Source organism: Mustelus asterias, chromosome 2 (assembly GCF_964213995.1).
Source record: "Mustelus asterias chromosome 2, sMusAst1.hap1.1, whole genome shotgun sequence".
Classification (NCBI taxonomy): domain Eukaryota; kingdom Metazoa; phylum Chordata; class Chondrichthyes; order Carcharhiniformes; family Triakidae; genus Mustelus; species Mustelus asterias.
The window spans coordinates 35,467,706-35,486,102 of NC_135802.1; the positions used below are offsets into that span (position 1 = coordinate 35,467,706).

Genomic DNA, 18,397 nt, shown 5'->3' on the forward strand with positions numbered 1-18,397 from the left:
AGAGTTCCAGATGTTACATATCTGGGATGGCATCTTGGTCACTTCAGTGTGTGTGCCAGTGTGTCAGGGACAAGGCTGCAGCAGCCAACGTGTACGGAGAACAAAGAAAAGACAGACTTTTACAGTTACCATAAATTTCGTATTATTAGTTTCACTCTCCTGACCCTTTAATCATTAACAACTTCAGTCCTTCAGAAAGAAGACAAAAGCAGAATGGATGCAGGGCTCAACGATCCGAATGCAATAGATGAGGTGAAGGAGGTAGAGACGACACCAAGTGCAGCAGAATGCTCCATTATAGAATCCCTACAGTGCAGAAGGAGGCCATTCAACCCATTCAGCCTGCACCGACCACAATCCCACCCAGGCTCTGTCCCCTTTAACCCCATGCATTTACCCTGCTAATCCCCTGACACTAGGGTCAATTTAGCATGGCCAATCGACCTAACTAGCACGTCTTTTGGACTCTGGGAGGAAACCGGAGCACCCGGAGGGAACCCATGCAGACACGTGGAGAACGTGCAAATTCCACACAGACAGTGACCCAAGGCTGGAATTGAATCCGGGTCACTGGCGGTGTGAGGCAGCAGTGCGAACCACTGTGCCACCTTGCTGCCCATTGAGGGAGACATTCAAGGGGAGAGGGTCAGGAGGGGAGACCCAGACAACAGACTCGACTCTGCTGAAGAAGACTCCCCTGCTTACAAATGAGTGAGAGAGAATGCTAGACATGTCTGTGCTTGTCCCAAGCTCTGGTAGATCACATCTGCCACATTCTTCGTGAAGACCTACGTCATGTGCAGTTGGAAGCTATTCCCTGCCAGTGGCTTTAAAGGTGACCACCACACTCAATTTCTTCGCCTGTGGGTCTTTCCATGGATCAACAGGGGACTTGTGTGCGATTTCTCAATCCACAACACATAGGCCAGGATTTTATGGCTTCTCCCGCCAGAAGGATATTTGGGTCCCACTGAAATAAACGACAATTTAAGTGGCTTGTTGCATCCGTTGAGTGGAGACACACCATAACTGGGCCATAAAATCCTAGCCCAGATGCATAAAGGAAGGCACCTCAGTAAGTGAGGTTTGCTCTGGATGAAGATAACTAGGCTGCGAGATTCTTTGGTTTCACTCGATCCCTGAAACTTTCTGTTGTGTGGCAGCCAGCATTCTCCATACCTTCAGTGGAAGTAGATGTATGGAGGCTACCCTTACAGCCTCAGGAAAATTGCTTCTAATCAGCATTTCAGTACTGTAATGTCTTAACTATGATAGGGATTAAGGATTTTAACCAGAAAGAAAAAAAATGTGGTTTGCACACGATAGATTCATAATAACAACAACAAGGTTTGTTGTAGGAGCTGTTGCCTGTACAAAGCAGAAAATGAAACTAAGGCATGTGAAACGTCCCAATGACATCACCATCAAATCACGTGACCGGCTCTTAAAGCAATCATGCAACCACTTAAATATATAACAAGTACTAAACATGCTAGTATCCATTTCTGCACCTCTAGACACACTTACATCATGTAGTCAATTAACCCAAATGTTGTGAGCTAAAACTAGATTCATACCTCCAGAGCAAGATTAATATGGAAGCCCATGGTTGCCAATGCCCTCTTCGGGCACAGCACTTGAAGAGAGAGAGAGAGATGTCTTATTAGCATGGCACCCATTTAGTGGCTGTTTTCACCCCCTTCCCCAAAATAACTCCCACTTTATTTAATCCCACACCAGAATAGATAGCAGAGCTAGCAGGTTTTATTGACAGAGTCAGCGGCAATTGGGGACCTGCATAGAATAGGACAAAATATTACAAGGGAATGTCAGCGAGCTGTGTCTGGATAGGAAGCCAGACTCAGCAAGGGAAAACCCGTTCATCTCAAACCTGAAGCTGGTCAGATTAGAAATGCTGACTGCGGAGCATTAGGGAGTCTGTTAATGGATAGAGTGTGGCCTTTTAAATATTACTGCTCTTGAAGGCAGGAAGAGATGGTGACAAATTGGGAAAGTTATTGGACTCATAATCCAGAGGCCCAGGCTCTGAGGACATAGGTTCACATCCCAGCACAGCAGCTGATGGGATTATAAAACTAATGGTGACCATGGCAACTAGCATCTATTGTCATAAAAACGCATTTAGTTCACTATCCTGCCGTCCGTACCTCCAGCAATGTGGTTGATTCGTAACTGCCCTGTCAAATGGTCTAGCAAGCCATCAGTTCAAGGAAAATTAGGGTGGGCAACAAATGCTGGCCTGACCTGGTCAGCAACGTCCACATCCCATGAAAGAAAGAAGAAAAAATCCATTCTGAAGTTAGTTGGATCAAGGTTGCGATTGCAATCCATCAATCTTTACATCCACTTGTCTGTGAATATGGCATATGAATGGCTATTCATAGAAACCCTACAGTACAGAAAGAGGCCATTAGGCCCATCGAGTCTGCACCAACCACAATCCCACCCAGGCCCTACCCCCATATCCCTACATATTTTACCCGCTAATCCCTCTAATCTACGCATCCCAGGACACTAAGGGGCAATTTTTTTTTAGCATGGCCAATCAACCTACCCCGCACATCTTTGGACTGTGGGAGGAAACCAGAGCACCCGGAGGAAACCCACGCAGACACGAGGAGAATGTGCAAACTCCGCACAGACTGTGACCCAAGCCAGGAATCGAACCCAGGTCCCTGGAGCTGTGAAGCAGCAGTGCTAACCACTGTGCTACCGTGCCGCCCAAAGTGACATAAATGAATAAACTTTAAACTAAAAACTTGGTAAGGGTTTGTCTCACTAGCGGGACCTGGGTGTCTTTGTGCACCAATCGCTGAAGGTAAGCATGCAGGTGCAGCAGGCGGTAAAGAAGGCAAATGGTATGTTGACCTTCATTGCGAGAGGTTGAGTACAGGAGCAGGAATGTGTTGTTGCAATTATACAGGGCCTTGGTGAGGCCACACCTGGAGTATTGTGTGCAGTTTTGGTCTCCTTTTCTGAGGAAGGATGTTCTTGCCCTCGAGGGAGTGCAGCGAAGGTTTACCAGGCTGATTCCGGGACTGATGTACGAGGAGAGATTGACTAGGTTAGGATTGTTTTCGCTGGAGTTCAGACGAATGACTGAGGATCTCATAGAGACTTATAAAATTCCAACAGGACTAGACAGGGTAGTTGCAGGAAGGATGTTCCCGATGGTGGGGGAGTCCAGAACCAGGGTCACAGCGTAAGGATACCATTTAGGACGGAGATGAGGAGACATTTCTTCACCCAAAAAGTGATGAGCCTGTGGAATTCATTACCACAGGAAGTAGTTGATGAGAAAATGTATTCAAGAGGTGGCTAGATATAGCACTTGGGGTGAATGGGATCAAAGGTTATGGGGAGAAAGCAGGATTAGGCTATTGAGTTGGACGATCAGCCATGATCGTAATGAATGGCGGAACAGGCTCAAAGGGCTGAATGGCCTCCTCCTGCTCCTATCTTCTATGTTTCTATGTAAAATGTTTCAGTCTGCCACTGGAAAGAATGGAGAAATGCACACAAAGGCACAATGCACAATATCCAGTTCAGATCACAAGGGGGTACTATTGTTACAGCCTGGCTTATGACATTGGATGTTAGGCATTACAGGCACACTTCTGACCGAAGACTGTTTACAGGAGTGAGAAGCACCTCTGTGCCAGCGGGAGTATCTTGTAACGGTACTAATGTTTTCTCAAACATCGGCAATCATCAAATATCCACAGTCTTGATCAAAATACGTGCAGCATGTAGATGATACACATGGGCATAGGGAGTATTCATTTCTTTTTATTAATTCCCTAGGTGGACTAGCTGAGAAGAAGTGTAGCAGTAATTTTAATTCACATTCCAAAGTAGCCTGAGCTACAAATTACCATTCAACTGGTATCATTATCCAGAGTGCCTTACTGGTTACTCCAGAATGTATCTCTTCTAATGGGGCTGTTCAAAGGATTCTTTTCTTTTGAGTGTCAGTTTGTAGCAGTGGAACTTCTGATTTGAGTTATACATGTTTCTGAAAGCAATGTCAAAAACCACTTCCAAAGTGTTCTTCCTATTAAAAAGACTGGGTTGGGGAAGTTTAGAGTTCAAAGTTTTTAGTTTAAAGTTTATTTATTTATGTCACAAGTAGGTTTACATTAACACTGCAGTGAGGTTATTGTGAAAATCCCCCTGTCACCACACTCTGGCACCTGTTCGGGTACACTGGGGGAGAATTTAGCACGGCCAATGCACCTAACCAGCACGTCTTTCGGACTGTGGGAGGAAACTGGAGCACCCGGAGGAAACCCACACAGACACAGGGAGAATGTGCAAACTCCACACAGACAGTCACCCAAGCCAGGAAGCGAGTCCTGGTCCCTGGCACTGTGAGGCAGCAGTGCTAACCACTGTGCCACCTTGCTGCCCACAAGTGCAGATAACAGCAATAAGTGGAACTGTCTTCTATTTTCATCAGTCAAATCATCATTAACTTACGGTTTTGGTGCACCATCCACAGTTTCTACCAGCTTGTATACATTCCCCACATGATTTTGCACTGGCTTTTAAACATTCACTGGGATCTGTAAAAAGAAACAGGAGATCACTGCAATATACTGGCTGTAACTTATGCCAAAACAGTGTTTAACTTTACAGTAAAATTCCTCCAAAATTAGCAAATAATTAAAACTACATATGGTGAGGATTGATTAACACTGGATACAGCCAGAAATGTATTAAATTGTTCACTGTGAGCACCTCAGGATCATTGGTCAGTGATCCTGGTATTGACACCAATATGTCAATGTCTCTGCTTGAGTATGGAGTGTCAGGAGGGAAAGAACTCAGTAGTGTCTACCGTTGGGTCCTAGTGCCATCAGTGGTACTTCAAAAGTCATTTGCCATCCGCAGGTTGTTGAAAATGGTGGTGTCAGTGCCTGGGATAGGTGGGATATCAGGGTCCACACCTTTGGAAATCTCCTGACTGTGCCTTCCGTGACCCCTTAAGACTCTATGTTAATTTTCCAAAGCCCCTTCATTGGGGTCCATGCCATGACATTGCTGGAACCAACATCCTCCTTTAAAATATCTGTGTTCTCAGTACGTTACTGTTAGGGAGAAAAAAATACAGCTATTTGGCTATAGTGTGCTTTGCCCTCTCACTTTTGAGAAAACCAGATGAAGACTCTTGCAGTTACAAGACAGCACGGTGGCACAATGGTTAGCACTGCTGCCTCACAGCTCCAGGGACCCGGGTTCGATTCCTGGCTTGGGTGACTGTCTGTGTGGAGTTTGCACGTTCTCCCTGTGTCTGCGTGGGTTTCCTCCGGGTGCTCCAGTTTCTCCCACAGTCCAAAGATGTGCGGGTTAGGTGAATTGGCTATACAAAATTGTCCTTTAGTGTCCCGGGATGCGCAATTTAGAAGGATTAGCAGGGTAAATATTTGGGGTTACGGGTATACAGGGAGATAGTGGAATTTGAATTCAATAAAAAATATCTGGAATTAAGAATCTACTGATGACCATGAAACCATTGTCGATTGTTGGAAAAATCCATCTGGTTCACTAATGTCCTTTAGGGAAGGACCCAATCTGGCCTGCATGTGACTCCAGAGCCACAGCAACGTGGTTGATTCGCAATAGCCCTCCAAGGGCAACTAGGGATCGGCAATAAATGCTGGCCAACCAGTGACACCTATGTCCTGCAAATCAATTTTAAAAAAACATTTTCCTCTGTGCCAGGTACTCCAACCAGTGGAGAGTTTCACCCTGATTCCAATTGACTCCAGTTTTGCTTGGGCTCCCTGATGCCATACTCTGTCAAATGTTGCCATTATGTCAAAGGCATTCAGTCTCACCTCACCTCATTTGATAGAGCTATTCAAAATATTCAGGGGTTTGAACGGCAGATTTCCTTCCCTAAAGGACTTGAGTGAACCAGATGGATTTTTCCAACAATCGACAATGGTTTCATGGTCATCAGTAGATTCTTAATTCCAGATATTTTTTATTGAATTCAAATTCCACCATCTGCTGTGGCCGGATTCGAACCCGGGTCTCCAGAACATTCGTTGAGTTTCTGGATGAATAGTTTAGCGATAATATCACCAAGAAGGCACAGGCCCTTCGGCCCACCAAGTCTGTGCTGGCACATTGGTGGAACAATCGAGAGCAAGAAGGCACAGATTTAAGGTAATTGACAAAAGAAATAATGGAGAATTGAGGAAAAATCTTTTCCACACGAATAGTTAGGATCTGGAATGAATTGCCTGACAGTGTAGTGGAGGCAGGTGCAATTGAGATATTCAAGAGGAAATTAGACTGTATCTGAAAAGGAAGAATGTGCAGGGTTCTAAGGAGAAGGCCAGAGAATGATACTTAAGGGCCCGATTTTACCATTTTGATTCTAAGTGCTGAATCTGGACGCAATTCAGATCCGATTTGGAAACCTGTTCCCAGGTGCCCCCATACGCACTTAGCCTGAAAAAGAATTGCGGGTCTGAATCGCGCTGTGGGCAGGGATTATCGCGCCCGAATCGCTGCAGCTCCGATCGGAGCTTTGAACTGCGCATGTGCAGTGAGAAAAAAATTTGAAAAATGCTCCGCTGTCACATCGCTCCTGGACCGCAAAAAGCTGATAAAGCAGCCCGGGAGCGAAAAGTGGTACCGATGGGCCCCATAGATATCACCCCATCCCCACAACATAACTGTTCCCCTTATCCGCCCACCCACCCCACTACCCAAACCGATCGCGACCCTGTGCCCTCCTTCCCACCCCCCCCCCCCACCGATCGCCCGCAGAGTGGCAGCGGACACCCCTGCCCCCTCACCAGAGATCCATCTGCCCCCCCCCCCCCCGTCCCCCCCACCAATGAGCGAACGGGCCTCCCCCCCCACCAGAGATACATCTTACCCGCTTCCCCCCCACCCCCTGAGAATGATCGGGCCTCCCCCCCACCAGAGAATGATCGGGCCTCCCTCCTCCCCCTCGCTCACCAGAGAATGATCTGGCTTCCCTCCTCCCTCCCTCCCTCACCAGAGAATGATCAGGCCTCGTTCCTCCCCCCTCTCCCCTGCACTCCCTCACCAGAGAATGATCTGGTCGCCCTCCCCACCAGAGAATGATCGGGCCTCCCTTCCCACCACCAGCCCCCTCCCCAACCAGAGATACATCTGACCCACCTCCTCCTCCCTCACCCCCCCTCACCAGAGAATGTTCTGACCCGCCTCCCGCACCCTGCCCCCCCCCCCCCGCCCCCCCCCACCCCCCCAACCCTGCCACCACCGATCTGAGTCACCGTTGGAAGCTCTGAACTTACCTCTTCAGCAGCTGGAGCGCCCAAAACAGACTTTTGCTGAGCATGTCTGTTTCGCGTCGAATCTGGACTCGCGAATGCGATGGTAAAGGGGGAAATGTTGGAAAAGTTGGGCGGGCAGCCCATTAATTCAATTTAAATGCATGCCTTGGTAAAGTGGGCATCTACGTGGGCACGAATCGCGTTAATGGCCTCACGCCCGACTTTACCAAGTTTTCACGCCCGTTTTCGGGCGCGATGCAATGGTAAAATCAGGCCCTAAGTAGGGGAGGTGATGGCCCAGTGGTATTATTGCTAGAGTATTAATCCAGAAACGCAGCTAATGTTCTGGGGACCTGGGTTCGAATCCCACCATGGCAGGTGGTGGAATTTGAATTCAATACAAAATATCTGGAATTAAGAATCTATTGATGACCATGAAACCATTGTCAATTATCGGAAAAATCCATCTGGTTCACTAATGTCATTTAGGGAAGGAAATCTGCCATCCTTACCTGGTCTTGCCCACATGTGACTCCAGAGCCACAGCAATGTGGTTGACTCTCAACTACCCTCCAAGGGCAACTAGGGATGGGCAATTAATGCTGGCCAGTCAGTGACGCCCAGGTCCCACAATGAATAAACATAAAAATTGTCCCAATGGAGAGCTGGCACTGAAAAGCCTATTTCTGTGCTGTAATAATTCTGTGATTCTGCGAATTCCCACTAACTGTAATGGGCCAATAAACTGGTTTTGATTTTAGTATTTGAAGAATCATTTCTGGTAAGAGAGGGAGAGGGTGTAAGCAGGACTCCTGCCAGACCAGATGGTAAGGGTGTCTGGCATGTGTGGGTGGTGAGTGAAGTCATGGGTGAGATGAGGACACGACCCGCAGGGGAGGTGAAGGTGTGTGTGTGGGAGAGTGAGTGGTGGTGTCCCTTGAGCTGGCAGTGAGTGAGATCCCAGTGGGTGTGTGATGGATGTGTGAGTGTGAGTCGAGTGATGAGAAGAGTGACTTACCCTCCCTACTGGAACAGAGGAGATTATTCCTCCTCTTTCAGCACTGGGTGGCTGTTCTCCTTTAGATGGCGTTGGCACTGACCACCACTGCCTCCTTGCTTGGTGGTCTTTGCCCAGAGCAGTGATAGAGGACATGGCAGTGGGCCTCCACTGTATCTAGTAGGTGCTCGAGGGAGATGTCACTAAATTTAGGGTCAGTTTTGGTAGCCAGCAGTTCCCAATGGCTTCCGATTCCTTGAGGAACACTTGTCCTGCGCAGGGGCAGCATTTAAACATAGTGTCCGGATTAATGAATCTCTGAGGTCACGGCCGGGTGGGAGAATCAGAGGCTACCCGCCAGTGATACAATGTAAATCCCATGTCCGTTCACCTTTTGCACTAAGTGCCATACGATACATTGGGAAAACCCGCCATTGGCGATGGTGGGTCCAATGCCACCTTCCTGCCGATTTCTGGGACAATTCCACCCTACATCTCTGACAACGCAGCATTGAAGCTGCCAACCTGAAATACATGCTTAAAATTTATTTTGCCGTTAAATTAACCTGATTTAGCGGCAAGATTGCGACACTGACTCGAATCGCCACTTGTGTGTTAAATGTTCAGCAATAAACCATTTTAGTTTAAAAGATGTTACCTGATTGAGCTAGACTCTGCCATATCCAGCAACAAATCAGCACCATGTTTAGGATATACTTCAAACCCATCTGAAAGAAAAATAGCAGTGAGCCATTCAGATATGGTAAAACACCATCCTTGCATCATTAAAACATATAAGACTTAAAAATAGCGCAAGTTTTGACAGGCAGTCGTTGACTTGAATATTCAAAATTATTCCACGGGTTCTATTTGGTCTTCAACATGTTGTCAATAAAAAGAAAATTCATTTAGAATAGAATCATAGAATAGAATAATAGAATCATCGAATTCCTACAGAGCAGAAGGAGGCCATTCGGCCCACTGAGCCTGCACCAACAACAATCCCAGCCAGGCCCTATCCCTGTAACCCCGCTTATTAACCCTGCGAATCTCCCTGACACTAAGGGGCAATTTAGCATGGCCAATCCAACTAACCCGCACATCTTTGGACTGTGGGAGGAAACCGGAGCACCCGGAGGAAACCCACGCAGACACGGGAAGAATGTGCAAACTCCACACAGACAAAGGCTGGAATTGAACCCAGGGCCCTGGTGCTATGAGGCAGCAGTGCTAACCACTGTGCCGCTATGCCACCCAAAATTAATTTTCGGAATTTAGCAGCAACCAAATGTGATCATAAATAATCTGTGCTGATGCTTCTCAGTCCACTTATTTCTTCAATGTCTCCACACCATTTCCCCTGCTTTAGCCCCTCCCATTTTTCATAGAAAATTCATAGAATCCTACAGTACAGAAGGAGGCCATTCAGCCCATCGAGTCTGCACCGACCACAATCCCACCCAATCCCTATCCCCATGCATTTACCCTAGCTAGTCCCCTTGACACTAAGGGGTAATTTAGCATGGCCAATCCACCTAACCCGCACATCTTTGGACTGTGGGAGGAAACCGGAGCACCCGGAGGAAACCCACGCAGACATGGGGAAAACGTGCAAACTCCACACAGACAGTGACCCAAGATGGGAATCGAACCCGGGTCCCTGGCGCTATGAGGTAGCAATGCTGGCCACTGTGCCACCGTGCTGCCCAGAATTCAGAGCCCAAAACTGCACAGACAGGCATCAACGCAAGATATTCTTGTTAAAACATTAGTACAATCCCAACGTAAGTGTCTATTTGCTGCAATTCAGAAGCTCATCCTCACATATTGAGTATTTAAGGCAGTTTGTACAATGTGAAAGTCTTTAATACTGAGACAAGGCATGGTATCCCTATGATTTGCAATTTGAAATTCAGTTTCATCAATGAGCTATCTTATTAAGACAGTTCCTGCTTGTGTAACAGAGGAAACAGCTCATTAGGACCCGCTAGTAAATCACGTACTCATCCTCAGGATGTGGCACCAGTTACACCTGCCAAAGCAAATGTAACAATGTCAATAATGTCAAGGCTTCAGAACATTATGTCACTGCAGATGTACATTTTGTATTGGAAGATAAAGTGTAAGATGTTGAATTCAATATCAAAAATCTTATGTGTCAAATTTAGCGACAGTGGATTTGATAACAAGATTTCTGATGGAGAAACTGCTTTCATAAAACTCCACTTGTTATTGAGTTAGAATTGTGGTCAGATGTTACATGATTTCACAACATGTTTGGAGCAGCATTTCATGACTTCTCCGCTTGAGAGAACTAAGATACATTTTATGCAAAATCCAAATTAGATTATAGCGTGCAAATTAAATGGAACTGGACTGACTTCCCCGACTTTAGAATCCATTTTCTCAAAAGTCATGGTAGAGCTCTGTAAAATCACCATTTTTTTTGTATTAAATACACAATTGTCAAAGAGTTAAATACCGACTGGTACTTCAGTAGATTTTACTCATTCAGCCTTAAGCACACCTGGGTTAGGTATAACCTAACGTTGCATTTCCTAAAGCGAATTATAGTCTTTTTAATTTATTTTATTAGTGTTACTTAGATAAATTCAAAAGGAACTGGAGAAAGTCACCAACATCAAATGTGATGATACTGTGCCTTTAAGAAAGGTGTTTGTCATGTTTTTTTAATGCAGGATCTGTTGTAGTAGTTTGTTTTTATTATCGGAGCCATTCTGTCTGGATCCAGGGCACTGTATTGTTTCTGCAGCAATGTAATTGATCTTAGTTGATGCAGTGTTTGTTTTGATCTGAATTAATGCAGGATTCTGCAGTTTTATGTTTTCCCCAGGAATATTGCAGAGTAGAGCTTGATTGGGTTGATTGACAGGTAAGTCATATCACTGGGTACAGCTAGGCTTTCACTCATAATTTAAAGAAGTCTGCTTTTTGGGATCTTTAGAAAGAGGTCGCTTTCTCTGTATCTCTTGCTCTGTCTGAAGTGGAGACTGGAATCTGTCAAGAAATAAGACTTTTTCTCTGAGATTCTACTCTTGGGGGTGGAGCTTTCTCTGGAAGTTGCTGCATGAGAATTAGAAGATAAATGTCTGTCGATCACTCTCCAAAAGTGACAAAAGGCTGGAAATCTGGTACCCACATAAGCATCCTTGGTTTCTGTGCTAACTGGTTCTAAAGAAAGGATTTATGTCTATGTGGGGATAATGCCAAATTGGAACAATAGCGATAGCTAGCTGTTAAGAATTATATTTTGTCATGTTTAAGTTTTTAATTGGTAAAAAGTATGCTAATTCTTTTTGTTATATTCCAACTGTGTTCTTAAATGAAGTTTGTTTTGATAAATGCTTCCTAGTGGTTCACTTGAATCATACTTAGAATAAAGCACCTTATGCTCACCCATGCCAAAATCAAATGTAAAAGTTCAGGTTGAGGCTAACTTCATAAAATACCTCAGAGTTTCTAATCTGGTCCTTAACACAAAGAAGTCCATTATTAAAACTATTTACTGTAAAACATGTGATGAACAAATGGTTACCAAAGGAGCATATCTACACTCAAAGCGTAGCTATAAAGTCCACAAAGCCACATATAATTGAGATGTCACTGGGTTCATATGTTTGAATTTAACCAGGGTCATCCTTGGCTCAGTTGGTAGCACCCTGACCTGTTGAGTCAGGGATTGAGAGTTCCAGTCCCATTCCAAATCCTTGTGCACAAACTTCTAGACTGACACTCCAGAGCAGTACTGAAGGAGTGCTGCGCTGTTGGAGGTGCTCTCTTTCCAATAAGATATTAAACCACGACCCTGTCTACGCTCTTTGTAAAAGATCCTGTGGCACTATTTTGAAGAGCAAGTATTCTGTCAAATGATATGTCCCTCAATCCATGAAGACAGATGACCTGGTCATCATAACGCTTTTCGTGGGAGCTTGCTGTGGACAAATTGCATGCTAGATTTCCTACATTACAACCGCGAGTACACTTAAAAAGTATTTTGTAAGCTGTGGAGTGCTTTGGGCATGCTGAGGTTGAAAGGCATTGTACAAATGTATGTCTTCCTTTCTTACTTTTCAGCCTGGCACTTTAGCTGCAGCTGCCCACATGGTGGTAGCTCTGGAAGTTTCTGAGAAGTTTAAAAATGGACGACTGCGAACTCATCCCACTCCTGGAATGTCGCACACCTTACATTGTATAAATATTCCAGCCAAGCCAACACAATATACGTCTCCACCAGCCAGCTATGGACAAAGGCAGAGACTATATCGATGCCTCAACAGCCATTCAAAACGACGCCGATAGACTGCGGGTCCTCCACGCAAGGGTAAGCGACACTGTATACTCATCAATGCTCAAGACTACAAAGGGGCCATCGAACTACTTAAGAAACTGTACAACAAACCGCCAAACGAGATTCATGCTCGACACCTTCTAGCCACTCGACGGCGGCAGCCCGCTAAAACGACGGGACAGTACCTGCGCGAACTTCAGCAGCTAGCCAGAGCCTGCAATTGCAAGCCAGTGTCGGCGGCCCAGTATACTAACGACTTGATCCAAGATGCGTTCGTGGCGGGAATCGGCTCATCCTATATTCGCCTGCGGCTGCTAGAGCAAGGTAACCTAGACCTAGCTAAGATGGTGGAATTGGCTGACACGATGGAAACGGCCTCCATAAGTCTAGAAACATACCCCACCAACCACGTGGGAACATTGTAGCAAGTACAGCCACCGACTCAACTCTACCCTGCGGCTCCGAAAAACTGCGCGATTGTGCTTTCAACCTCGGACCTGATGGCGGCGGCAGCTCCAGGAGGCCCGCGGTGCTATTTCTGTGGATTGGCAAAACACCCTCGGCAGCGATGTCCAGCCAGAACGGTATTTTGCTCCGCGTGTGGGAAGAAAGGGCACTATGCCAAAGTCTGCAGGGCCAAACCACCCTCCAAGCATAGCAGTGCGGCGTGTGATTCTCTAGAGCCTGTCTCCTTGTCTCCGGCTTCATCGAGGTCTTCCACCACGTGCGATTCACGAGCGCCGCCATTCCTGACGACAAAGACGCAAGACACGTACGACCTGCAGGGGCCGCCACTTTTAGCACCACCGACCACGTGCGATCCATGGGTGCACCCATTTTGGTCGGCACCGACCGCAGACGACCAGCAGGAGTCATCATCATTAACCATCTCAGCTGCCTGCAGTTGCACTCAAGACCCAATGTTGGCGTCAATCATCCTGGACCAGGCCAAGCCTCACAGACTCGACAAGTCCATGATGGGCATAGAGGTAAATGGACGCCTAATACATTGTCCATTTGACAGCGGGAGCACGGAGAGTTTCGTTCATCCCGACACCGTGAAACGGTGCAGTCTCCGAGTACAGACTGTCAGACAGACAATTTCTATGGCGTCGAGGTCCCGATCTGTTACTGTTCTTGGGAGCTGCGTGGTCAACCTAACGGTGCGGGGCACAGTTTATGAGAACTTCAGGCTCCTCGTGTTACCGCACCTTTGTGCTCCGATACTCCTGGGACTAGACTTTATGGTCCACCTGAGGAGTGTGACCCTGCAGTACGATGGGCCACTCCCTCCACTTTCAGTGGGAAAACAGCAGCCTCCAAATTGCCCAGCGCGCTCCACGTGCAGTCTCTCGACACTCAGAATCACCCCACCATCTTTATTCGAGAATCTCGTGCCAGGCTGCAAGCCCATCGCAACTAAGAGCAGGCGTTACAGCGCTGAGGATCGGATCTTTATTCGATCTGAGGTGCAGCGGCTCCTCAGGGAAGGGATCATTCAACCTAGCACTAGTCCATGGAGAGCGCAAGTCGTGGTGGTTAAAACTGGAGACAAACCCCGGATGGTCATAGACTATCGTCAGACCATTAATAGATACACGCAGCTGGACGCGTATCCTCTCCCGCGCATATCTGACATGGTCAACCAGATTGCGCAGTACCGGGTGTTCTCCACCATTGACTTGAAGTCAGCTTACCACCAGCTCCCCATTCACCCAGAGGACCGAAAATATACGGCCTTTGAGGCGGATGGTCGTCTCTACCACTTTTTAAGGGACCCTTTTGACGTCACGAATGGGGTCTCGGTCTTCCAGCGTGCAATGGACCGAATGGTGGACGAAAACGGGCTACGGGCTACCTTCCCGTACCTGGACAACGTCACTATCTGCGGCCATGACCAGCAGGACCACGATGCCAACCTCCTTAAATTTTTATGCACTGCGTCTCGCCTGAATCTGACCTACAACAGGGAGAAGTGTGGATTTAGCAAGCGCCGCCTAGCAATTCTCAGATATGTGGTGGAAAACGGGGTCCTTGGCCCTGATCCAGACCGTATGCGACCCCTCCTTGAACTTCCCCTACCCACTAGCATCAAAGCACTGAGAAAATGCTTAGGCTTCTTTTCGTACTACGCACAGTGGGTTCCCAATTATGCGGACAAAGCCCGTCCGATCATAAAGTCTACCTCTTTTCCCCTGGCAGCAGAGGCTCGCTTAGCCTTTGAAGGGATAAAAGCTGACATCGCGAAAGCCACGATGCACGCTGTCGATGAGTCCATCCCCTTTCAGGTGGAGAGTGATGCATCCGATTTCGCCCTGGCCGCCACACTTAACCAGGCGGGCAGGCCCGTCGCCTTTTTCTCTCGCACCCTCCAAGACCCTGAAATTCGGCACTCCGCGGTGGAAAAAGAGGCTCAGGCCATTGTGGAGGCCATCCGGCATTGGCGCCATTACTTGGCTGGGAAACGATTCACCCTGCTCATGGACCAGAGGTCCGTGGCGTTCATGTTCAACAACACGTTACGGGGTAAGATCAAAAATGATAAAATCTTGAGGTGGAGAATCGAACTCTCCACCTACAACTATGATATCATGTACCGACCGGGGAAGCTCAATGAGCCCTCAGACGCCCTGTCGCGTGGAACATGTGCCAGTGTGCAGGAGGATCGGTTACAGGCCCTCCACAATGATCTCTGCCATCCGGGGATCACTCGGCTCTTCCATTTCGTAAAGGCCCGGAATCTACCCTACTCAGTAGAAGATGTCAGGTCAATAACCCGAAGCTGCCAGGTATGTGCTGAATGCAAACCGCACTTCTATCGACCTGACAGGGCACACCTCATTAAGGCCACTCGCCCTTTTGAAAGACTGAGTGTGGATTTCAAGGGCCCCCTTCCTTCGACAGATCGGAATGTGTACTTCCTCAACGTGATTGATGAGTACTCACGTCTCCCTTTTGCCATTCCCTGTTCAGATATGACCGCTGCCACGGTTATCAAAGCATTGCGGGATCTTTTCACCCTGTTCGGTTACCCCAACTATATCCACAGTGATAGGGGCTCGTCGTTTATGAGTGACGACTTGAGGCAAGAACTGCTCTCAAAAGGGATTGCCTCAAGTAGAACTACGAGTTACAACCCCAGGGGTAACGGGCAGGTTGAAAGTGAAAATGCTACAGTCTGGAAGGCTGTCTTACTGGTGTTGAGGCCTAAGGGTCTTCCAGTCTCCCGTTGGCAAGAGGTACTTTCTGATGCACTCCATTCAATCCGGTCCCTCCTGTGTACGACAATCAACGCTACCCCACATGAGCGGATGTTTACCTTCCCTAGAAAGTCTTCCTCTGGGACCTCACTGCCGTCTTGGTTGATGTACTCAGGACCTGTCCTCCTGCGGCGGCATGTTAGGACCCGCAAGTCCGACCCTTTGGTTGAACAGGTCCATCTCCTCCACGCCATCCCTCAATATGCCTATGTGGCATATCCTAACGGGTGAGAGGACACGGTCTCTATTCGAGATCTGGCGCCTGCAGGGGACTTGGAAACCCCTGTCGCTCCCGCACCCCTGGTTATGGACCCCTTGACCTTTATCTCCCCTCCTGACACGGCGCGGGCAGTATCGGGACCACCACTTAATCTTCTTACTCCCGTGTACAGCTTGCCTGAGTCCAGGAAATTGTCGCCACCTCGGGGCGTGCTCGAGTCCAGGGGATTGTCGCCACCTCGTGGTCCACCTGTCCGTGAGGAACTGGAGGAGTCACTGGACACCGCCTTGGAGAGAGGGTCATCACGGTCACCAGAACCGGCGCTACCGCCAGTGTTGAGGAGGTCGCAGAGACGGTGCGGCCCTCCAATACGTCTGCACTTGTGAATATATGGACAGTTCGTTCTGTTTTTTTGCCCCACCGGCCTTTGTTTTAAAGGAGGGGTGAATGTGATGAACCATAGATGGTTACCACTATGGGTACTGAACCATAGATGGTTAGCACTATGGGTACTTGTACATATGTTACTGTTGTCACTGTTGGAGTTAGGGTTGGGGTGTTCTACCTGTTGATATTGTTCTGTGGTACACTCCGGTTGGCTCCGCCTACCTGTAGGAGTATAAAGGTCACTGCACTGCCTGGTGACCCTTTAGTCTGGGATTGTATTGTTATATAGTATGCTCCATTCTTGTTACTAATCAGGAGAAAAGAGGCAATAGAAATAGGGTTTATCCTGAGACACAGGCTTGTCCCTACAACAGGTGGAGATTAAATACTGCCACCAAATCAAGTCGCTAGTAGGAGCTATATAGAAAATTAGGGGAGCTCATTTCAACATAACTGATTCTGTAGCATTGGTTTAGCGAGCAACTATGATGCATGTGATACATGGTGTGTTGCTGAGTTTAATACAGATTGGGAGATAACCTGGCTTAACCTTAATGTTGAATCATCTTTTCTCAGCCAGGGTGAAGCTTGGTCAGTAATGCCCTCAGTGTTTTCAGTCCAGTATGTGGTCACTATTCGATATTCCCTGCATGAAGGGACAGGATCAAACTGCATTGCTTCAATTAATAAACACCCCACCAATATTTACAGTACAGCAAAAGAAAAGACTTGCGTTTATATAGAGCTTCTCATGACCATCGAATTGGAGTACTTTCCAATGCAACCACTGTTGAAATGTAAACAATGTGGCAGCCAATTTGTGCACAGCAAGCTCCTACAAACAGCAGTGTGATAATGAACAGATAACTCACCCTTGTAGTATTGATTGAGGGCTAAATATTGGCAAGAACAATGGCAATTCTTGTTTGAAGTAGCATCACGGGAACTTTAATGTCCACCCAAACCTCACCTTAATATCTCATCCAACCTATAGCACCTCCGCCTGTGCGGCACTCCCACAATACTGCACTGGCATTGAATTGAATCCAGAACATTGTGGTTCAGAAAGAGGAGTGCCATCAACTGAGCTACGGCTGTCACTAGGGGCTGGATTTTTGCAGGGTCAGAAGGATTCCGAGGCCATGTAATAATTGCAGGAAGGACACCTAATCTGCACTCCCAACTTGGCCAGCTCCATTTGTGGGGGTGTGTGGGCATCTTCTTGCCCTCTCCGTACCCCTCCACCCCCGACAGTTTTTGTGGAGTCTGGCCAGATTCCCCATGACTCATGGCTCACAGCCGAGCAGAGGAGTTGTGAACCACAGTCTGGATTTGGGAATCTTACAAAAAGGTTAACTTCAAAGGTTCCAATCCATTCCCATTCATAACCTGAAGAAAAAATGGTGCTCAGAGAGGCCAGAATCTGAGAAAACGATTATGTGAGTGAGTTTGTTTACACAGGTACAAAGACATGGTGGGCGGGACCTTCTGACCAGGCTTGCCCAAAACCGAAAAATCCCACCTGAGGTGAACGGACCTTTGCAAGGACTGCCCCCCGCCCACTACGATTCCCGTGGTGGGCAGGACAGGAAAATTCCAGTGGTTGGCTTTGCTTGATTATAATCACTAGGGAAGCTGCACTAAACAATCTGATGGAGTTGTGGGTTGCCAAGTCTGCAGGTCCTGATGGATTTTATCCTTAAAAGAGGTGGCTAATGATGTAGTAATGGTGCTAATTTTCCAAAATTGGTTAGATTCTGGAAAGGCTCCATCAGACTGGGAAGTAGCAAATATAACCCCTCTATTCAAAAGGGGAGGGAGGCAGAGAACAGGAAATTATAGGCCAGGTAGCTTGGCCTATGTCATGGGGAAGTTGTTAGAATTGATCATTATGGAGGTTATAGTTGGGCATTTGGACAAGCT

General features: G+C 47.3%; 1 protein-coding gene across 1 annotated transcript in view; it reads right to left on the minus strand.

The window, feature by feature from the left end:
* Positions 1-18,397, minus strand: part of LOC144506832 (integrin beta-1-like) — a 119,942-nt gene that overhangs the window by 85,857 nt on the left and 15,688 nt on the right. The window contains exons 2-3 of the mRNA XM_078233191.1: positions 8,957-9,026; positions 4,501-4,586 (exon numbers count right to left, since the gene is read on the minus strand). Of these exons, the coding sequence (XP_078089317.1) occupies positions 4,501-4,586; positions 8,957-9,026 (156 nt within the window). The remainder of the gene's footprint in view (positions 1-4,500; positions 4,587-8,956; positions 9,027-18,397) is intronic.